We start from the raw sequence: 23,929 nt of genomic DNA, 5'->3' as shown, positions 1-23,929 counted from the left end.
AAGTAGCTAACCGTGTAGTCTTAGGGTAGCCTAGTGGTTAGAGCGTTGGACTAGTAACCGGAAGGTTGCAAGTTCTAACCCCCGAGCTGACAAGGTACAAAATCTGTCGTTCTGCCCCTGAACAGGCAGTTAACCCACTGTTCCTAGGCCGTCATTGAAAATAAGAATTTGTTCTTAACTGACTTGCCTAGTAAAATAAAGGTTAAAAAAAGTGTAAGGGGTGCGTAACTGGTGGCAGGGAAGTCAGATGCAGGGGAGCAGAACTAGGTAATAGCCGAAGCAGTTTACTTGTAAAATCAACGGCATAACGAAATAAACAAACATGGGTACAAAACCCGACGCTCACCAGTAACATGTGCACAAGCACTTACTAATAAACAATTCCACACAAAGACATGGGGGGAACAGAGGGTTAAATACACAACAATAAATTAGGAATATTGAAACCAGGTGTGTAGGCAAACAAGACAAAACAAATGGAAAATGAAAAATGGATCCACGGTGGCTAGAAGACCGGTGATGCCGACTGCCGAAAACCGCCTGAACAAGGAGAGGAAACGACTTCGGTGGAAGTCGTGACATAAAGGTTACTGGCAATTCTGCGCAAATGTTTGAATTTTTTTCCAGAAATCCTTACCATAACACAGCATCAAAAATGTGTGATATATATATATTTGTTTCTCATGCACAATTGGGTCTCATCACAAAATATCCTCATCTGGAAGTCCAGTTACCAAAGCAATCACTTGCTCAAACAGATGAGAGCCACTTGTGTTTTAACATTTCCAAATCAAATGAGGTGTTAATGGTTCGCAGTATATTCCAACACAGTACATGCTTTGTAAGGACGAGCCAAAAAGTAGAAAGTGTCCACTAGTTACTAGTGTGACAAATCATCAAAACAGTGTATTAAATATGGCTATACTGTCAGTATGGGGAATATGATGGCTGTCAGCTTTTTTGTCACATGGTGAAACTATATGTCTACATTGTCTGATTAACTGTTATCAACTGACAAATAATAGAACCTATTTTAGGCTCTCCTCATAGAGAGAGCTTGGCACTGTTTATATAAGGGAGGACCACGCCCATCCTCTGGACCCACCCCCTCCTCTGACTTTTCACAGTGATAGCCTCATGAAGCATGCCAGCCACAAGGGTCTTACACTGCCTCCTAAGATCCATATATAAACCAGCACACTAGAGCACACAGATATATAGCAGACTCAAGGGCATAGTGAGGTTTTACTTCAGTGGACTTGGAGTATTCAGTGTCAAGAGGTTTTGGTTGGGTCTGAGGACACTTGTTGGAAAAAAACGTTTCTGAACTTGGCACACAACACAGCTTTTGGACAAAATGGCACTACGACAGAACTCCGACAAAGACCCGACTATTGAACTCTTCATAAAGGTCAGTATTGTGTTTAGTTTAGTATTGTGTTTCCTTTAGTTTAAAATTAAAATAATAAGAATTTGTATTAATTCTAACATACCGCCTATGAATGTCTATTATTTCAACAATATGTAAAAATATGTCAATTATGTGATGATTGAAATACAGAAAAACATACCTCAAAAGTGTTTCATGTGAAAGCAAATGAAATATACAAAATCAAGCTGTAATGTAAGCTTCAGCTACTTCAGCCATAGCCTCTGTTTCAAATAAGGGCTCAATACTTGTAGTGTTGTGTTCAGGATTGGTAAAAACTGGAATGTGACCAAGATTTGTAGTTCACTTATCAGCCCTCAGCATTGTAGAGGGTCAGAGATCTTCATTATGGGCACCATCAATCCAATGGTTGGCACTCCATGAACGGTCGTCATCTAGGGTTACGTAAAGCCTTGGAGGCTGGTGTGTGTGTGTGTGTCTGTGTGTCTGTGTGTGTGTGTGTGTGTGTGTGTGTGTGTGTGTGTGTGTGTGTGTGTGTGTGTGTGTGTGTGTGTGTGTGTGTGTGTGTGTGTGTGTGTGTGTGTGTGTGTCTGTGTGTCTGTGTGTCTGTGTGTCTGTGTGTGTGTCTGAGCATACACTCCTCAGTGACAGTGAGAGTGGCCTTTATCCCTGGGTAATGACGCCAGATACTGGAAGCCACCTTATCACCACATGCCCAGGAGGTGCTGGCAGGACGCTGGAGACCCCTGGCCCCTGATGAGACAGACACGCCCACACACTGACACATATGCACATGCTCTACTACACATGCGCACATTCACACAAAAATATCAAATAAGAAGACACATACACACGTATGTTTCTATGTGAAGTCATATCCCAGAAACGTAATCCACCCCTTCGGCGCCAGATCCCCCCTTTTCCTCGTGAGGGGACACGTCAAATCTCAGGGTGTTTGTTCCGCAACTCTGGGCATGTCCATGTATCCCTACTTCCTTTGGCGGGGGAGCCGAAGGGTGTCTGTGAGACAACGATTTTTGGTAAAAGGGAAGTGAAGCCACGGTGCATTCGGAAAGCATTCAGACCCCTTGACCTTTTCCACATTTTGTTACGTTACGGCCTTATTTTAAAATGGATTACTTTTATTATATATATATATATATATATATCTACACCCAATATCCCATAACGACAAAGCAAAAACGTTTTTTTTTATATTTCATATTTACATAAGTATTCAGACCCTTTACTCAGTACTTTGTTGAAGCAACTTTGGCAGTGATTAAAGCCTTGAGTCTTCTTTGGTACAACGCTACAAGCTTGGCATATCTGTATTTGGGGAGTTTCTCACCTCCTTCTCTGCAGATCCTCTCAAACTCTGTCAGGTTGTGTGGGGAGCGTTGCTTAAAACACACACACACACACACACACACACACACACACACACACACACACACACAAAATCAAATTGCGTACAACAGTGAGTGAACAATTCAATTTGTTTCTCAATACCAGAGGCCGTTATCTACCGTTATCTTCCTCTCCAACACAATGTCTGCTTTTTTCTATCAAGTAGCAGCTCCTAAAATACCCCAGCCACTCCCACCACTACAAGTGTGTATATTTGTGTCTTTTGCCATGACATGAGATTAATATGAATTGCATGATAGGGTTGGAGATCAGGACTTACTGTAATGGATAACATGGACAATGTCAACATAAACCTATTGGAATTTGGAAAGGGCACTTTCTTACATGTGACCATGAGTCTTCTGTGTTTGAGGCAGTTATCGTATATTGCTGTCTATGAAATATACTACTGGTAAACTAGCCTAGTCCGAGATATGTTAATATTGTCTTGCCAACTTTTTTATTTTACCTTTATCTAACTAGGCAAGTCAGTTAAGAACAAATTCTTATTTTCAATGACGACCTAGGAACTTGTCAGCTCGGGGATTCAATCTTGCAACCTTTCGGTTACTAGTCCAACGCTCTAACCACTAGGCTACCCTACCACCCCAACTCCTTTGGTATGACAATGACCAAAGGAGTTGGCAATACAGCACAAACAGAACCAGCCTATAACCAAACCTAAACCCAATTATTAATGCTGCTTGTCCTTCAGGCTGGCCACGATGGAGAGAACGTGGGCAACTGCCCATTCTGCCAGAGGCTCTTCATGGTCCTGTGGCTGAAAGGAGTCAAGTTCACCGTTACCACCGTTGACATGAGGAAGTAAGCCCCCCGCCTCCCACCCTTCCACTTCCTGTGCATCTGTTTAAAGATCCCCTTACACAGGGTCATGTCTAGATTATGTAAAATTGACTTCAAAAATGTAATTATTTAGCATTTTAGCTAACCTTAACCCCCACCGTTTCCCTAATCTTAACCTAATGACCCTAACTTGCTATATTAATTCTCCTAACCAACTGCATGAGTTGTCCTAACCTGCTACGAAAAGTCAATTTTGACATAAACATTATCCCTTCTAGACAAAACCCTCACTCACGCAGGGCTCTATTAAGAGTTGAGGGAGAACAAGGATGTTTTTCAGAAACCAAGCCGTTTAATAGGGAAAAAGTAACACTCAATGGGTTGTGATACAGAGAGGGGATAGAGGGCGGTGCTTGCAAGGCTAAAGCAATAGCAGAATGGTCCGTGTGTTATTGAACAAACATATTTTCTTAATCTAACCCGTGTGAATTTCTCAGGCCCATTACCAGTGAGCTAATAAGATCAGGAAACGTTGAAAGGATGCTGATAACTGAGTGATTAAGAAAACACACAACATGCACCCTTTGAGCTAGCTACTCCCATGCCAGTGTGTTTTACTTACTGAATCATGGGCATTGTTGGAATCATTCATCAAGAATGCCAACACTGGATTTTTGACATGGCTTGATAACCATTGTGTTCATTGTGATTGTGTCGCTGAATGATCGACATCGTATCTATTGATATAAAGCTGGAAGGATCACATATATGACCCTGTCTACTCCCTTTCTCCCTCCCCTTTACCCACCTCTCCACCCAACCCTGCCCTGGTACACTCTAGGAAGCCAGCAGAGCTGAAGGATTTGGCACCAGGGACCAACCCTCCGTTCCTCCTGTACAACGGAACCCTCAAGACAGACTTTATCAAGATCGAGGAGTTTCTGGAGCAAACACTGGCCCCTCCCAGGTATAGTGTTATTATATTAAAGAAAGTGAAATGCACTGACCTTCTTCAAAACAAATTCATACTCAGGCTCATCTCATCTCCCTCCCTTCAGGTATCCACACCTTAGCCCAGTCAACAAAGAGTCCTTTGACGTGGGTGCGGACATTTTCGCGAAGTTCTCCGCTTTCATCAAGAACAACCCAGCCAACACTACTTGTAAGTGAAGTTACAGTCAGTCCACATTCATCTATTAGTCCATGTCTTATGAGGCAATGGAAAATACGTACTCAACGGAATACATGCTATGGGCGTATGCCTTCATGAAATGCTGGTTTGATGTGAATTTTAGGGACCAGACTATGCCTAATCCTGGCCATGAAAAGCAGGCTCAATGGAGAATCTCAATTGAAAGCGATTTTTCAACCCAATATATAAGCTTAATCTGGATCTGGGAAAGGTGCCCATAAGGAACACCTCTAAGGCTATAGATATATAATATATGTCTGATATACATGCCTGTGTTTCTCTCAATCCATAGTCCAAGAGAAGGCGCTGCTCCGGGAGTTCAAGCGGCTGGATCTCTACCTGAACTCCCCCGTCCCAGAAGAGATTGACCACAACTCCAGAGAAAGCATCGCCCTCTCCAAGAGAAAGTTCCTGGATGGCAACCATCTCACGCTGGCAGATTGCAACCTGCTGCCCAAGCTGCACGTCATCAAGGTGAGACAAATAGGTCCATACTTAAACAGTTTACAATACGAATTTGATTATTTTCTGGTATTAGGCATGTCTTATGAAGTGTAGAACACAACCTACGCAATGACAGGGTCCGTCCTTACTTTCTAATCCTGAGAGAAGTGTAACTTAATTTTTAACCATTGGGAATAAACATTCTCCGTCCTTGTTCTCCAGTCTTCATTATTTAAATAGTGTAACATGACTATTATGGTTTATAGTGTCTCACAATTCAACAGTTTTCCCATGTATTCTGTTTTATATGATAGATTGCTGCCAAGAAGTACTGTGACTTTGACATCCCGGCCCAGTTCACCGGTGTTTGGAGGTACCTGAACAATGCCTACGAGAGGGAGGAGTTCAGTCAGACCTGCCCTGCCAACATTGAGATCGAGAAGGCTTACCTGGACGTGACCAATAAGAGGCTGTAAACCTATAACCAACTTTTAACCAACCATTACACAACATGTTCTCTTTTACTATTACCTTACATGGAAATGGTAACTCATTCACCCCCCCAAAAATATAACACATTTTTGGGAGGCCACAGCAATCATTATCAAAGTATCTCAAGTCAATCCTGCATCAGGATGCCTTTGAAATCGATAGGCATTCTAGGAGAAATCAAATCAGTACAGAAGTTCACACCCGCTTAATTAAAGTGCATTATGTTAAAATGCCTTGTGTTTTACAGACAATTGACTAATAGGCTGCTACAGTAACTAAGGTCTATGTATGATGTTTATTTCAAGTAATTATACTGCCAATTCCCATTATATACCACACTAAATAGGCCAAGTGTGCAATTTGACTGTTTATCTAAGTGTTTCTTTGTCCATAGTGTAAATATATTTTTTTTTTTCACAAATGTTGTTTTTTCACCTGAACACCCATAAAATTAGAATGTATAAGACCATAAGAGTGTATTCTAATTATGTTCATGTGTGATTGAATGTAGTGATATAAAATCTATTTTAGCAGTTGCTCATGATTACCATAAAGAATAGTCAATTATCATGTAAATAAGTTTAGGTCAAATGTTTTACCATAATACATTACACCTGCCTGATTCTAGTTTTTTCAAACTATGATGTGAACTAAAATAAAATATATTTCATGAGTCTGACCCTCGAGAGTGTGTTTGTGTGCGTGTGTGTGTGTGTGTGTGTAAATCTCTAGGACTCTGCTGCTCCCTTGTGGGTGTAAAAAGGAAACACAGAAACCATTGCTGATCATGTCAAAGAAATCCATATATACTGTATGTAGTCATATCTGATTTATGTTGCATGATTACCCTAAATATTTATTTACTGTGTATTTCTAAATTTGTCAATTTAAGTAAGTTGACAGCTAATGTGTTTAATCCTTAAATCTATTGACACACCGTGCGTCAATCTAAGAAACATAATTACTAACATAAATATCCCCATCAAAATGAGTCTGTTTAATAAGCTAGAGATCTCTTTTTGCATGGGCTGCATCTCAATCCACCCGATATCGGCCTTCCACATCTGCGGTGGAAGGTGGCTGAGCTGTTTGTCAGACCATAAGACCGGTTTGGCCTATAAAATTTTTATGACCACTCTAGAGAAAGGGGAGACACTCACAAAGGGGTTTTACATTTTTGCTCTACGACCTCCACATGTGTCACGGGACTCTCTGAATTCGGTAACACTGAGGTGCCAACTTGTCTGTTGCGTCCAATCCGTTTAAGCTACAAACTAATATGACACCACTTTGAAAAGAGGAGACTCTCACGGTGGTTTTAACGTACAAATGGAAGTATTGTTGTAGTTTGTTCCCAAACAAATAAGGGGTTAAATATGTATATATATCCTGAGCTTTTTAATATCTCCAAGACATACGACAGACACTTCAAAACCTCATTCCTTATGATATTTTTTTTTACTGTTTTAGAATAATGTTGTTGACTTCTTTTCGCTTCCAAGCATTGGTTCTAGGCATGTACTCTGTGTATTTTTGTAGAAATGTATATGCAATCTGACACAGTGTTGGTCTCAAAAACAAAGTTGTTCCATTCAATCCACATTATACTTTATATTTCATTTTATTGTCAGCCAGCCTCAATGCAAGGTAATTTTCAACTGGATGAAAAAATATATTTCCTACCAATCATTTACTCTAGGTTTCTATGTATGAACAATGTACCCATTGTCTTGGGGCTGTAATTTGAATATTTAATAAGGGACACAGCTTGGGGTGAGGGTGGTGAGAAGGTGTTCTTGTCCAGGTATCGTCAAAAATTATCTTATTCTCCTCCAGCACACAGCTTCTAGTTTGTCACACAGTATTTCCAGAAGCAAGCTATCCAGGGAAGAAAGAGAAAGATAAAGACAAATGTCAAGATTATGTGCATCAGTTCTGCTTTCATGAGTCCTATCACATCCTGTTTGTATCCTGCAATGCTATAGTTACTCCATCTGACCTTCCACAGAACAATCCTTAGTTAAACATCCTTCCCAAACACTTCATTGCATTGCAAATATGCCGGCATAAATTAATTTTCTCCTGTTGTTGACGCAACACTGTGTTTTTGATTGTCCTCAGCAAACATCTGTTCTTACTATGTACATAAGGAACATAAAGAAAGGTATGGCAACGGAGTCGGTCCAGGATAACGTTCTTCTTTACTCACCTCTCTTGTTGGTTTTCGGCAAATTCTGCTCAGACCGAAGGAAGCCCTGAGAGCGAAGCTTGTCGGCTGCAGCGAGCTTCAACACCACCGCCTTCAGATCATCAACCTAAAAAAAGCACAATACATTTTAAGACACGTGGAGCAAAATAGAACAGGACAGAATATAATGGCTTTTCCTAGAGGGTTCTTCTGTATTACCTATTCAATAAAAATGTCTAACACTCTTACCATGTTGACAAATGTATCCTGCTGCACAGAATCTTTAGCTCCTGATGGAAAATTGAGAACATAAACCCAATTCAATATAGAACTAATCATGTTACATGGGTGAGAATAAAGCTGTTGAGAATAAAACCAATTGTGCTTTTTGATTAACATATGGCAAAGAGTTATGGGATATCAGAACATTCATGTCCAATCCTTGGTGTCTTGATTCTAGGTTTCGTCTCTTCTCACCTGCTTTATTCCATGTACCCCTGGCGCCACTGCGCTGCATCAGGAGAGGGTAGAGATTCTTCACCTCTCTCTGGTCAGTCAGCTCAGCGTTCTCTCCATCCTCCACCTCCGCCACCAACTTCTGGATCAGCTCTGCTCAGGCATAACAGCTCTCAATTATCAAACCGTATTATCACCATCATCAATACTGAGACCCACGCCATTGCTGAAAGTTCCAGTGAACCCAATGATGTCACCCTAATCCAGACTCGAACCCTGAACGTAACTGTCAAAATAGCTATTGCCTTCAATGTTCTCAGAGGAAAATCTATCCCCTTTGTCATCTACGGGAGACCTACATGGTTATAGAAAACTCTGTCAACAGACAAAGAATTTCAGAGTTCAACATTGCCCTCACAGTATTATGCATAGGGATTTAAGAATGAATATCAGAAACCTGAACGCTATCAATTCCACCAAGAAAAGATGAGACCTTAATTGTCTCATAAGGTTCAGCAAGATATGCCCTAAAATAGAACATTATAGACAGACTATTCAGAAATGATCAAATCAAGGGAAATTTTCCCTACACCACAGATTCTCTTGCATACCTTCTTGAGGTTCCAAGCTTGTGTCTGGATACAGTGGTAGAGCATGCGTCCGTCTGGCAGAGCAAATAACAGCCAAAATGTAGAACAGTGCTAAGGACAGCATGATGACAATAGCTTAGGTGGCTCTGGACTGTACTATCTTACCCTGACTAGGAACTTCACTTTTATATCTTCCTCAACCATCCATCATGACGGGATCGATACATTATCATGTCACCCAGTCTCAGTCTAAATGGTTTTGATGTAATGGCCCCATCGTCATAGACACAATTCGGGGATTCTGTCAATGTATCTAGGGCCTATCTCTGCTTGTTCAGAGGGCCCTAACAAATGTTTACTCTCCAATAGCAATCAGAGGCCAGTCAGCATCCTCAGATTCTATATGTCTGACTAACACCATTTTCTTGTTCTAATGGGTTGTTCATCCTATCACAGACAACATGATTCACTGTTCTAATCACAGCCCCTTCTACGCACAGAGACTGTTTCTTTTCTTCTCTTACCCTTGTAGTCATACACTCTCAGAAAAAAAAGGCTATGGTTAGGGTACAGTATTGTTCCTTGAGGTACAAATAGATCAGAATACACAATGTACCTTCAGAGATACACATATAATCTTGTACTGTTTGGTACCTTTTAGGGTAGGCCTACATATGCGAATAATCTAGTATAATGGTACATTTCTGTACAATCATAACACACACAAAAAACAAATTGATCATTATCATATGTCCCAGCATGCTCTATTGCAGGTTGATTTTTAGAATGTTGTGTTTTTGCATGCACATTGACTGATCTTACGCTACATAAAATTAACTAACCCAATATGAAAGTAGTTCATCCTGTTTAACGTGTTTAGGTAGTCTCATTTATACATTTTCCCTACCTTGGCAGTCATTCTAAATGCAGGCTGCTGTTATGTTTATTCCCGCTCACCGGCGCTCGATGTTGCCAGTTTACTCATTATTACCCACACCTGCCACCATCTTTATGAGCGCCTGAGACTCACCTGGACTCCATCACTTTCCTGATTACCTCCCCTATATCTGTCTCTCCCTTTGGTTCTTTCCCATTTTTGGATATCCTAACTCTGGTTGAAATCCAATAGGAATTACATTTCACTTTGCAAGCCAGCATAATAGGACTTGTCTGATGTGGCCTGCAAACCAGGAGTTTCCGACCACAATGTTGGAGTAAAACAAGCCTATCAAAGTATGGCGTTACGATATACATTGAGTATATCAGGGCCCATTTTGACTCCAATGCTTCCTACAGTTGTGTCAAGTTGGCTGGATGTCCTTTGGGTGGTGGACCATTTTTAATACACATGAGAAACTGTTGAGCATGAAAAATTCAGCAGCATTGCAGTTCTTGACGCACCTGGCACCTATAAACTTTTTCAGGACCCTTGTCAAAGAATTCGTAAAAATCCAAATAACTTCACAGATCTTCATTGTTCATTGTTCATTTAAACACTGTTTCTCATGCTTGTTCAATGAACCATAAACAATTAATGAACATGCACCTGTGGAACGGTCGTTAAGACACTAACAGCATACAGACGGTAGGCAATTAAGGTCACAGTTATGAAAACTTAGGACACTAAAGAGGCCTTTCTACTGACTCTGAAAAACACCAAAAGAAAGATGCCCATGGTCCCTGCTCATCTGTGTGAACGTGCCTTAGGCATGCTGCAAGGAGGCATGAGGACTGCAGATGTGGCCAGGGAAATAAATTGCAATGTCCATACTGTGAGAAGCCTGAGACAGCGTTACAGGGAGACGGGAGGGACAGCTGATCGTCCTCGCAGTGGCAGACCATGTGTAACAACACCTGCACAGGATCGGTACATCCGAACATCTCACCTGCAGGACAGGTACAGGATCTCAACAACTGCCCGAGTTAAAACAGGAATGTACAATCCCTCCATCAGTGCTCAGACTGTCTGCAATAGGCTGAGAGAGGCTGGACTGAGAGCTTGTAGGCCTGTTGTAAGGCAGGTCCTCACCAGACATCACCGGCAACAACGTCGCCTATGGGCACAAACCCACCGTCGCTGGACCAGACAGGACTGGCAAAAAGTGCTCTTCACTGACAAGTCGAGTTTTGTCTCACCAGGGGTGATGGTCGGATTTGCGTTTATCGTCAAAGACTGAGTGTTACACCGAGGCCTGTACTCTGGAGCGGGATCGATTTGGAGGTGGAGGGTCCATCATGGTCTGGGGCGGTGTGTCACAGCATCATCGGACTGAGCTTGTTGTCATTGCAGGCAATCTCAACGCTGTGCGTTACAGGGAAGACATCCTCCTCCCTCATGTGGTACCCTTCCTGCAGGCTCATACTGACATGACCTTCCAGCATGACAATGCCACCAGCCATACTGCTCTTTCTGTGCATGATTTCCTGTAAGACAGGAATGTCAGTGTCCTGCCATGGCCAGCGAAGAGCCCGGTCTCAATCCCATTGAGCATGTCTGGGACCTGTTTGATCGGAGGGTGAGGGCTAGGGCCATTCCCCACAGAAATGTCAGGGAACTTGCAGATACCTTGGTGGAAGAGTGGGGTAACATCTCACAGCAAGAACTGGAAATTCTGGTGCAGTCCATGAGGAGGAGATGCACTGCAGCACTTAATGCAGCTGGTGGCCACACCAGATACAGACTGTTACTTTTGATTTTGACCCCCATTTGTTTAGGGACACATTATACCATTTGTTAGTCGCGTCTGTGGAACTTGTTCAGTTTATGTCTCAGTTGTTGAATCTTCATACAAATATTTATACATGTTAAGTTTGCTGAAAATAAATGCAGTTGGCAGTGAGAGGACGTTTCTTTTTTTGCTGAGTTTACTACCATAGCCAGTTATTTTTTGTCTTGCCCATTCACCCTCTGAATGGCACACACACAAGCCATATATATCTCAATTGTCTGAAAACTTCTTTAAAAATCCTTTAACTGGTTTCCTCCACTTCATCTACACTGCTTGAAGTGGATTTAACAAGCGACATCAATAAGGGATCATAGCCTTCACCTGGATTCACCTGTTCAGTCACTGTCATGAAAAAAACAGGGTCTCTTAAGCCTTTGTATACTCAGTGTATGTAGTATATTGTCAAAAAGACTTACCTACACACTCACTTGATGAATGCTACAGGATTGAGATCCATTGAATGCAAAAAGCATGTCTCTGTCACTAGCAAACATACTCATGGGTCGTACTCTAAATTTCACTTGAAATGCACCCTGGGAAATATGCAAATAAGGCTTTGCAAACCTTTTTAGGGGTACATTTTTGCCACTTAAAAGAAACGGATTTGTCACTCTGGTGGTACCCTTAAATGGCAAATTGTACATTTTCTAAAGGTTCTCTTTTGCACCCTTGGACTATATGTAAGAAAGGTAGCCTACTAACTCATCCCCTAAGGTACACTATTTGCTCTTCCACGGTATGAACTGCAAGGGTATAATTATGTACCTATAACTAAAGGTACAATGGGCATACCACACAGGGTGCCACTACAGTGACAAATGTTTGTACCCCTTTAAGTACAATTCTAAACCAAGAATACATAATGTTATGTTTAGAGAACATCATTAGGCAAGCTTCAGGGAAATTACTCACTGGGTGGTCTTCAGCCATTTCTCATTGTCCGAACATGAAGCTATTGACAAAGACAATTGTGTGCTCTGCTTTCCAAATGTCAGTTTATACAGGAAGCCTGTTGAATGTTATACATAACAAATGACGTATTATTGTATATGTACTTGCAAAACCATCCTATCCATTACATCTCACAAAACCTTGATCATATATTATCTTAGTGATTGTTGAAAAAAAGATCAGAGAAAAGTTCAATAGGGTACAAAGTATGACGTAGTGTGTGGTGTGTCAATGCTCTAGGTTTTAAGGTCTCTTTGTCAAAATGAAAGGTTTTTAATAACAGGAAATAGGAGTATGATCAAAAGGCCCAGAATGTTGGAAGTGATTTATAAGGTTGTCATATGGTTGTCTACAGGTTTCAGAAATTGCTGTTGAAAACAATCTGGTCTCTTGATCTTACCTCTATACATCATCTCATCTGCTCATTCTTAGGTGAAAAATAGTGATGAAAAAATAGTGATGAAAACAAGCAGGACTAGACTTCCATCATAGAATATTGTATTACTCAATTTCAAAATGAAAAAACAATTATGATGTGTCAAAATCTAATTTCAACATTAGACTATACAAAATAAAATATTATATGATGAGTTATGGTGATGATATCCATTTCAAAGTTTGTACAATGGCATTGTATCTGGTTCGTGTCAAAATAAGTGAAATTTACTATAGTCACACACATAGTTTAAAGCGGTAATCAGCAGTTGAAACAATAACTAAGCTTTCTCCCTGCCCCCGTTTCGGTAAAAAGCTGAGGAATGGGGCTGGAGAAATGCAACCACTCTTAAATTCATAGACAGAGCAATAGGATGCAAGGACTGACCATCCATGACATCTAAATGATAGCTTTAACCATCTTTTGAGGCTATATGGTGTTTGTTCACATTTACTTTAATACAAACACTGGAGTAAATCAAGCTTATATTTTAGGTTCTGATGAGGTACAGTTCAACTAAGCTCATGAGGCAATCATAAGTTATATTTTTCATGAATCAATGGTCCCCCCCAAGCCACAGATATGAGCTATCAAGAGGATTCCAAGAGCAGGATGAACTGAATTCTCAGAGTGAGTATGGAGTGGAGGACTAAATCAAATCAAATAAAATTGTATTGTATTGGTCAAATGCATCAAATACAACAGGTGTAGACTTTACAATGAAATGCTTACAAGCATAAATATTAGAGGGGGTCAGTGAAAAGTAAATGGTCCAGGTAGCCATTTGATTAAGCAGTCTTATGGCTTGGGGGTAGGAGCTGCTCAGGTGCCTTCTGGTCACAGACTTGGTGCTCCGGTATCGCTTGCCGTGCGGTAGCAGAGAGAACAGTCTATGACTTGGGTGGTTGGAATCTGACAACTTTTAGGGCCTTCCTCTGACACCACCTGGTATAGAGGTCCTGGATGGCAGGTAGTTCGGCCCCGTGCAGTTGCCATTTCAAGCGATGATGCAGCCAGTCAAGATGGTGGAGCTCAATGGTACAGTTGTAGAACTTTTTGAGGATATTATCAGCCTTCTGAAAGACTATGGAAGGTGGATGGACTCGAGGACGATGGCGGAAGCGGATGGTGAACTTGAATCTGATGGCAGTGGAAACAAGGAGAAATTGGCTATTGTCCAAAAGAATGGGAAAATAAGCTAAATTGATAGTCTTGATAATATCCCAGTGTATCTGTATCTGAGATTTATAGAAAACAGATATACAGAACCAGTCAAAAGTTTGGACACATTCAAGGTTTTTCTTTATTTGTACTATTTTCTACATTGTGGAATAATAGTGAAGAAATCAAAACTATGAAATAACATATATAGACTCATGTAGACACCAAAAAAGTGTTAAACAAATAAAAATATATTTGACATTCTTCAAAGCAGCCACCCTTTGCCTTGATGATAGCTTTGCACACTCTTGGCATTCTCTCAATCAGCTTCATGAGGTAGTCACCTGGAATGCATTTCAATTAACAGGTGTGCGTTGTTAACAGTACATTTGTGGAATTTATTTCCTTCTTAATGCAATTGAGCCAATCAGTTGTGTTGTGACAAGGTAGGGGTGATATACAGAAGATAGCCCTATTTGGTAGAAGACCAAGTTAATATTATGGCGAGAACAGCTCAAATAAGCAAAGAGAAACAACAGTCCATTGTTACTTTAATGTCAGTCAATACGGAACATTTCAAGAACTTTGAACGTTTCTTCAAGTGCAGCCACAAAAACCATCAAGCGCTATGATGAAACTGGCTCTCATGAGGACCACCAGAGGAGAGGAAAACCCAAAGTTACCACTGCTGCAGGGGATAAATTCATTAGATGAGGCGCGATTTCGTCTGGCATAGAAAATGTGCTCACTCGTCAGGAACAACACATCTTCAAACTGAAGCTGGAAAGAATGCAAATTAGCGGCGTTTTGTTTAACATTTTTTCAATTGATTTTTTTGTTGCATATATCCATAAAATTATGCCAACTGATTCATGATTTCGACTGGCTGAGAAACGCTGCCTGTCTGTCTCGTCCCGACACTATGGGACAGTATGAGATCGAATTGGAATATTGAAACAATGTTGCAAATGTCTGAGAGACATACAGCAAGGTTTATACAAATCTCCGCTGTTGAAAACGTAATGTTATTCTAAAAGAAATGTGAGAATGTTATTGTAAAAGACGTGAGATAATGTCTAGATGCTTTTTATAGTGGAGATCAAGACCAATGTGTCATGTTAGGAATTTTCAAATCTGACTTGTCTATGTGGGAATTGTCTTTCTGGCCCGAGCGTCAGTTAGACTGCAGCACCGAAGTATAACTGTAGGAGCAGTCGAAACTGCTTCTAGACCGGAACCCAGGCCCCTTCATCTGCCACAGCACACCTGACACCGCTCTCGACAGGAGTGGAAACTAAAAGGAAGGGGGGGAATTCTTAGCCAGCGGCAGTCGTTTGTAGGTAAGTGTTTTCTTGATGTTTTGGTTTAAACCTTTGTCTTAATGAGATATTTTGCCATGTTATGATTATAGCTAAGGTAGCTAGCTATCTGTAATGTTACCTAACAAGCAAGCTAACAAGATTGTACTGACGGTAGTTCGACAGCTTCATTAAGCGTAAATCATAGTCTAGACGCCGAGACGTAAATTAAGCGTAAATCATACAGACGCCGAGACGCGATAGTACGGCGTCCCTTTGTAACATTACTACGCGGCTCAGAGACCACCATTCTCTGGGGATGCACAGTCCGAGCGCGCACCTCCCCACAATTCCCAACCAACGCGTCTCCCGGTACACTTCCTCTATTCATTTGAATGTGTCGACAGTTTGATTAACTGCTTGAGCTGCTCCGAGAAATTGGTACAATATTTTAGAACAGTGCAGTGTTTACGCGTGCGTGTACGTTTAGCACTCTGATACACCCTTTACTTGTAAACCTGTTTGTCAAGTTTCATAGCCAGTTAGCAATGAAATAGTTTGATAATTTTTGCACTGACAGTGTCGTTTGCTAATTTGATTCGAAAAGTAAAAAGTGAACTACACTGACAGAAGCACGAACGCAACATGGAAAGTGTTGGTCTCATGATTTCATGAGCTGAAATGAAAGATCATAGAAAGATCCATATGCACAAAAAGCTTATTTCACTCATATGTTTACATTTGCCAAGATAATCCACTTGACAGGTGTGGCATATCAATAATCTGATTAAACAGCATGATCATTACATAACCCTTGTGCTGGGGACAATAAAAGGCCACTCTAAATTGTGCAGTTTTGTCACACAACACTATCTCTCAAGTTGATGAAATGTGCAATTGGCATGCTGACTAAGGAATGTCCACCAGAGCTGTTGCCAGATAATTTGTCAGTAAGTCCAACTGGCCTCACAACCGCAGAGCACGTGTAACGACGCCAGCCCAGAACCTCCACATCCGGCTTATTCACCTGCTGATGAAACTGAGTAGTATTTCTGTCTGTAATAAAGCCTTTTTGTAAAGAAAAACTCCTTTTGATAGGCTAGGCCTTGTTCCCAAGTGGGTGGGCCAGTCTCAAGTGTTAGGCCTGTGCCCTCCCAGGCCCACCCATGGCTGAGACCTTGACCAGTCATGTGAAATCCATAGATTAGTGCCTCATTTATTTCAATTGACAGATTTCATTATATGAACTGTAACTCAGTAAAATCGTTGAAATTGTTGCATGTTGCGTTTTAATATTTTTGTTCAGTATAGTTTTTTTTTTACACTCAACTAACATGAAATGACAGTCACTTGTTATGTAGCTAGATAGCTAGCTTCTTTATTTTGAGCCTTTTACCACCACCATGACTATCCATTTGATTAGTAATAGGGCAAATTAATGTTTGTTTCCTACTTTCACAGTGTGTGCTGCTGACAAACTAACATGTTGTCGGAAGGCAGCTCCTTCATGAAGGGGATGGCCCTGGGAGGCATATTCTGCCTGTTGTTGTCCCTGTTAGGGAGCTTCACACCAGGCATGCAGTCTAGCCCAGAGGACCAGCACCACCACCACCACATCAAGGCTCCCACCAACGACGAGCTACAGAGCCTATCCGAGCCCCAGATGGTGGAGCTGAGCCAGAAGGTGCGAGTCTATTGCGTCATTATGGTTCAGCCTAAGGTCCTAGTGTATTGGGCCACAGCCAAGGACACCTGGGGTAAACACTGCGACCAGGCTGTATTCTACAGCTCCGAGTCAGCCAAAGCTCTGGAAGCGGTGGATCTTAACGAACAGGACGAGTGGGCCAAGTTGCACAAGGCCCTGAAGCACGCGTACGACAATTCCGGTGACCTGCGCTGGTTCTTTGTGGCGCGGCCTACCACCTTTGCCATTATTGAGAACCTCAAGTACCTCGTTCTGGCCAAAGACCCCAACGAGCCCTTTTACATCGGCCACACCGTGAAATCGGGCGAACTGGAGTACGTTGAGTACGAGAGCGGCATCGTGCTGAGCTACGAGGCTCTCAGAAGGCTGGTGAACGTGTTCAAAGATGTGGAGAAGTGTCCAGAGCGAGGCAGGTCCCTTTGGAAGCTAAGCGAGGAGAAACAGCTGGCTATATGTCTGAAGTACACTGGGGTCTTTGCAGAGAACGGTGAGGACACACAGGGCAAGGGGCTGTTCAACAGTAAGAGTGTGGGTTCACTCATCGAAGACGGCATGTCCAAAAACTCTTTGGATGTGGTGGAGGGCTGTTGCTCTGACTTAGCCATCACCTTTAGCGGAATGTCACCAAACCAGATGCAGGTCATGATGTTTGGGGTTTACAGACTACGCCCGTATGGGCACAACTTCCATGATTCCTTGATATTCCTGCCCCCCGAGGGCTCTGACAATGACTAAAGTGCAAGGCTTCCCCCTTTGGGCCAGACATGGAATTAAAAAGACTGCTGCTGTGTGATGTCAAGTCGAACTGTTGAACTGTTTTCTTATTCAGTTTGTATACATGAGGGAGGGTGGCAAATCATTTGTCTTTTATACCTTTTGAAATTTGCACTCCGCACAATACAATTGTGGTTGTGAAGAATGAATGAATGAACAGATGTAGGCTAATGCAGTGCTATGAAGAAATATATCTACTTCTTTCACACAATTTATTTATTTTCATTGGTATGTGTGGCTAATTTGGTTTAATTAGGCTAATACAAGGCCACACAGAGTGAACATTTGGTGAAATTGATCAAGTATTGAGATGACTGTAAAAGTCTGTAAACAAATAGTTTGCTACACATGATTGTTGTCATTGTAATGAAATTAATGTTGGTGGATTTGTTTTTTTGTTTATTTTGTAACTATTTTACCCACTTGGAAAACCAGGTGAAATAAAAATTTACTGAAATTGACAGCCATGTTTATCCTCATAATACCAACAACTAAATTAAATGACTGTTCTGTTGCTGCATTCAGTCAGAGTGGCAAATCAAAGTTCTTAATTATAAAAAGTGCTAAACCAAATATAGAGCACTGTAAAGCAAAATAGGCCTGGCTCACATTTTCATCTTACCCCTTGTTATTGATAAGCAAAAAAATATATATATATTAGACACGCACACTTAAACACACACTTTTAGGGACTAATGTAATATAGCTAAATAGATGAGTTTCTGACTAGTAATTACCAGTTGTAGCACTGTTCAAATAGATTTTTACCAGTCATATGTGGTAAACAAAGAGAATGATAGAGATACAGTATCATCTTTATACACAGTGTACAAAACATTAGGAACACCTGCTCTTTCCATGATAGACTGACCAGGAGAAAGTAGTGATCCATTTTTTTTATACCCCCCCATTTTAATCATGGAATCATGTAATAACCAAAGTGATAAATCAAAATATATTTTATATTTGAGATTCTTCAAAGTAGCCACCCTTTGTCTTGAGCGCTTTGCACACTCTCTGCATTCTCAACCATCTTCATGAGGTAGTCACCTGGAATGCATTTCAATTAACAGGTGTGTCTTAAATTAATTTGTGGAATTTTCTTTCTTCTTAATGTTTGAGCCAACAAGTTGTGTTGTGACAAGGTAGGGGTGGTATACAGAAGATAGCCCTATTTGGTAAAAGACCAAGTCCATATTATGGCAAGAACAGCTCAAATAAGCAAAGAGAAACAACAGTCCATCATTACTTTAAGACATGAAGGTCAGTCAATCTGTACAATTTCAAGAACTTTGAATGTTTCTTCAAGTGCAGTTGCAAAAACCATCAAGCGCTATGATGAAACTGGCTATCATGAGGACCGCCACAGGAAAGGAAGACCCAGAGTTACCTCTGCTGCAGAGGATAAGTTCATTAGAGTTACCAGTCTCACAAATTGCAGCCCAAATAAATGCTTCACAGAGTTCAAGTAACTGAACCATCTCAACATCAACTGTTCAGAGGAGACTGTGTGAATCAGGCCTTCATTGTCGAATTGCTGCAAAGAAACCACTAAAGGACACCAATAAGAAGAAGAGACTTGCTTGGGCCAAGAAACACAAGCAGTGGACATTAGACCGGTGGAAATCTGGCCTTTGGCCTGATGAGTCCAAATTGGAGATTTTTGGTTCCAACTGCCGTGTCTTTGTGAGAAGCAGAGTAGGTGAATGGAGGATCTGCGCATGTGTGGTTGCCAGTGTGGAGCATGGAGGAGAAGGTCAGATCGCGTGGATGAGCTTAGCTGGTGACACGGTCTGATTTTATTTAGAATCCAAGGCACATTTAACCAGCATGGCTACCACAGCATTTTACAGCGATACCTAGTGGTGAAAAAAGTACTCAATTGTCATACTTGAGTAAAAGAAAAGATACCTTAATAGAAAATGACTCAAGTAAAAGTCACCCAGTAAAATACTACTTGAGTAAAAGTCAAAGTATTTGGTTTTAAATATACTTAAGTATCAAAAGTAAATGGAATTTCTAAAATGTACTTAAATATAAAAAGTAAAAGTATAAAGAATTTCAAGTAACTTATATTAAGCAAACCAGACAACACAATTTTGTATTTATTTTTGACGGACAGCCAGAGGCACACCAACACTCAGACATAATTTACAAACTAAGCATTTGTGTTTAGTGAGTCCACCAGATCAGAGTCAGTAGGGATGACAAGGGATGTTCTATTGAGAAGTGTGTGAATTGGACCATTTTCCTGTCGAAATGTAATGAGTACTTTTGGGTGTCAGGGAAAATGAAATTGTAACCAGTTTTGTATGACATGTTTAAGAAAGGGCGATACTTTAAACAAAATTCCATCACTTCCCTGATAACCTTCCCTATACAGTGGGGAGAACAAGTATTTGATACACTGCTGATTTTGCAGGTTTTCCTACTAACAAAGCATGTAGAGGTCTGTAATTTTTTATCATAGGTACACTTCAACTGTGATAGACGGAATCTAAAACAAAAAATCTAGAAAATCACATTGTATGATTTTTAAGTAATTAATTTGCATTTTATTGCATGACATAAGTATTTGATACGTCAGAAAAGCAGAACTTAATATTTGGTACAGAAACCTTTGTTTGCAATTACAGAGATCATATGTTTCCTGTTGTTCTTGACCAGGTTTGCACACACTGCAGGAGGGATTTTGGTCCACTCCTCCATACAGACCTTCTCCAGATCCTTCAGGTTTCGGGGCTGTCGCTGGGCAATACGGAATTTCAGCTCCATCCAAAGATTTTCTATTGGGTTCAGGTCTTGAGACTGGCTAGGCCACTCCAGGACCTTGAGATGCTTCTTACGGAGCCACTCCTTAGTTGCCCTGGCTGTGTGTTTCGGGTCATTGTCATGCTGGAAGACCCAGCCACGACCCATCTTCAATGCTCTTACTGAGGGAAGGAGGTTGTTGGCCAAGATCTCGCGATACATGGCCCCATTCATCCTCCCCTCAATACGGTGCAGTCGTCCTGTCCCCTTTGCAGAAAAGCATCCCCAAAGAATGATGTTTCCACCTCCATGCTTCACGGTTGTGATGGTGTTCTTGGGGTTGTACTCATCCTTCTTCCTCCAAACACGGCGAGTGGAGTTTAGACCAAAAAGCTGTATTTTTGTCTCATCAGACCACATGACCTTAACCCATTCCTCCTCTGGATCATCCAGATGGTCATTGGCAAACTTCAGACAGGCCAGGACATGCGCTGGCTTGAGCAGGGGGACCTTGCGTACGCTGCAGGATTTTAATCCATGACGGCGTAGTGTGTTACTAATGGTTTTCTTTGAGACTGTGGTCCCAGCTCTCTTCAGGTCATTGACCAGGTCCTGCCGTGTAGTTCTGGGCTGATCCCTCCCCTTCCTCATGATCATTGATGCCCCACGAGGTGAGATCTTGCATGGATACCCAGACCGAGGGTGATTGACAGTCATCTTGAACTTCTTCCATTTTCTAATAATTGCGCCAACAGTTGTTGCCTTCTCACCAAGCTGCTTGCCTATTGTCCTGTAGCCCATCCCAGCCTTGTGCAGGTCTACAATTTAACCCCTGATGTCCTTACACAGCTCTCTGGTCTTGGCCATTGTGGAGAGGTTGGAGTCTGTTCGATTGAGTGTGTGGACAGGTGTCTTTTATACAGGTAACAAGTTCAAACAGGTGCAGTTAATACAGTGGAGAACAGGAGGGCTTCTTAAAGAAAAACTAACAGGTCTGTGAGAGCTGAAATTCTTACTGGTTGGTAGGTGATCAAATACTTATGTCATGCAATAACATGCAAATTAATTACTTAAAAATCATACAATGTGATTTTCTAGATTTTTTGTTTTAGATTCCGTCTCTCACAGTTGAAGTGTACCTATGATGAAAATTACAGACCTCTACATCCTTTGTAAGTAGGAAAATCGGCAGTGTCAAATACTTGTTCTCCCCACTGTATATGTCACTCCCTTTGGTTCCTTCCCCAGGCGTCATTGTTTCTGTTTCCTGTCTGTGTGTTGTCCATGTGTCTGGTTTCATTTATTTATTAAAACTCGCACTCCATATGATTACACATTAGTAAGTAAGTACACTGTGATAGGACCAAATAGTTAATCAATGTGATTTTTCCAAAAATAGACAAGTATTTACCTCTTCATGGCTGCAGAATCTTATCTATTTTTTGCAAACTTTCATTTGAAATTGTGTGTGGAGCCTCCCGAGTGGCGCAGTGGTCTAAGGTTACGTGGGCACGATTACATTTTTTGATTGCACTTCAACTCACGTTGTTTGAGCGCCCTCCACTTCTTTCCATTATCAATATTTATATACAGACACAGTAGTAAACTACAGTCTAATCATATTTAAGTTACCTGCCACGTGATTCTCCATCCATGTCGGCAACCTACTCTATTTCAAAGAGATCACACATACTTGGCGCACTTGAACGCTCACGCCCAAATAGAAGAGGTAGGCTACTGAAGTTGAAGCTGCGAATTCTGTGTGAATAATGGGGGAAAAAAGTGCTTTTAATAAAATAGGTAGGCCAACGCATACAATGCACTAAGAGGATAGTTTCCAAATAATCTGTGGGACACCAAAAAAAAAAAAAATCCCAACATCGTCTGTCTGACAGCCCCTAGCATGAAACGCAGGTCCCGCAAGGGTAACAGATGTTAATCGTACTCTCCTTGCGTTGTGTTTTGTCCAAATAAATCACCCCAGCCAGTGGTCCCAGTTGAGCATTATTTAAAATCTGTTGTTAAATAGGAAACAGCACGTTAGTTGTGCAGGGCTTAATGATGTTGATGGCTGTCGATGGTAAAATCTGTAGCATGAAAGCAACTGTGTTAGCAGTGAGCTTATGTGACCATTACATCGGTGCATGCTAGCTAACAGACTTATATACAGCAGTCATATACCAAAGCACATCCCAGAAAGCCTCTCGATCCCTAACAGGTGCCATATGTATAAATCAGCAATGGACAGCAAACTTGTACACATTGTAAAATAGTACTCAGAACGTGACCTACCCCTTGCATCACATTTTCATACTGGGGAGACCTGACATTTGCGATTTTTTTTCCCCCCTTTTTAAACATTTTTTTACTTCACCTTTATATAACCAGGTAGGCCAGTTGAGAACAAGTTCTCATTTACAACTGCGACCTGGCCAAGATAAAGCAAAGCAGTGCGACACAACAACACAGCGTTACATATGGAATAAACAAGCGTACAGTCAAGAACACAATAGAAGAAAATAAAGTCTATATACAGTGTGTGCAAATGGTGTGAGGAGGTAAGGCAATAAATAGACCATCGTAGCGAAGTAATTACAATTTAGCAGATTAACACTGGAGTGATAGATGAGCAAGTAGTGATTCTGATGTGCAAAAGAGCAGAAAAGTAAATAAAAACAATATGGGGGTCAGGTAGGTAGATTGGGTAGAATATTTACAGATGGACTATGTACAGCTGCAGTGATCGGTTAGCTGCTCAGATAGCTGATGTTTAAAGTTAGTGAGGGAAATGTAAGTCTCCAGCTTCAGAGATTTTTGCAATTCGTTCCAGTCACTGGCAGCAGAGAACTGGAAGGAAAGGTGCCAAAGGAGGTGCTGGCTTGGGGGATGACCAGTGAGATATACATGCTGGAGCGCGTGCTACGGGTGGGTGTTGTTATCGTGACCAGTGAGCTGAGGTAAGGCAGAGCTTTACCTAGCATAGACTTATAGATGACCTGGAGCCAGTAGTTGGTGAACAAGGCGAGGCAGTCATTTGAGAAACCAAGGCTGTTGAGTCTGCCAATAAGAATACAGTGATTTGACAGAGTCGAAAGCCTTGGCCAGGTCGATGAAGACGGCTGCCCAGTACTGTCTTTTATCTATTGTTTAGTACCTTG

The 23,929-nt window shown here is 41.3% G+C and overlaps 3 protein-coding genes across 4 annotated transcripts; 2 read left to right on the top strand and 1 right to left on the bottom strand.

Moving 5' to 3' along the window:
* The first annotated feature begins 1,141 nt into the window (after positions 1-1,141).
* Positions 1,142-6,405, top strand: clic2 (chloride intracellular channel 2). Its single transcript, XM_024429577.2, has 6 exons — positions 1,142-1,411; positions 3,516-3,625; positions 4,446-4,571; positions 4,663-4,766; positions 5,089-5,270; positions 5,555-6,405. The coding sequence occupies exons 1-6, from the start codon at positions 1,358-1,360 to the stop codon at positions 5,714-5,716; spliced, it is 738 nt and encodes a 245-aa protein (XP_024285345.1). The 5' UTR covers positions 1,142-1,357; the 3' UTR covers positions 5,717-6,405.
* A 938-nt stretch (positions 6,406-7,343) lies between these two features.
* On the bottom strand, positions 7,344-10,494 carry urp1 (urotensin-related peptide 1). Its single transcript, XM_042325598.1, has 5 exons — positions 8,988-10,494; positions 8,398-8,529; positions 8,170-8,210; positions 7,942-8,047; positions 7,344-7,610 (listed from the first exon to the last, which is right to left on the bottom strand). The coding sequence occupies exons 1-5, from the start codon at positions 9,088-9,090 to the stop codon at positions 7,579-7,581; spliced, it is 414 nt and encodes a 137-aa protein (XP_042181532.1). The 5' UTR covers positions 9,091-10,494; the 3' UTR covers positions 7,344-7,578.
* A 4,800-nt stretch (positions 10,495-15,294) lies between these two features.
* On the top strand, positions 15,295-18,481 carry LOC112256371 (C1GALT1-specific chaperone 1). 2 transcript variants are annotated; one of them, XM_024429579.2, is made up of 2 exons: positions 15,295-15,579; positions 17,003-18,481. In XM_024429579.2, exon 2 carries the CDS (start codon positions 17,025-17,027, stop codon positions 17,979-17,981), a length of 957 nt encoding a protein of 318 aa, XP_024285347.1. In that variant the 5' UTR covers positions 15,295-15,579; positions 17,003-17,024; the 3' UTR covers positions 17,982-18,481. The 2 variants fall into 2 exon arrangements, with proteins under 2 accessions (XP_024285347.1, XP_024285346.1); XM_024429578.2 differs by having other exon boundaries at positions 15,298-15,583.
* The last annotated feature ends 5,448 nt before the right edge of the window (positions 18,482-23,929 follow it).

This window comes from Oncorhynchus tshawytscha, linkage group LG08 (assembly GCF_018296145.1).
Source record: "Oncorhynchus tshawytscha isolate Ot180627B linkage group LG08, Otsh_v2.0, whole genome shotgun sequence".
Taxonomy (NCBI): Eukaryota; Metazoa; Chordata; class Actinopteri; order Salmoniformes; family Salmonidae; genus Oncorhynchus; species Oncorhynchus tshawytscha.
The sequence above is the reverse complement of the archived record's forward strand: the minus strand, read 5'-3'. Positions and strand labels throughout refer to the sequence as shown.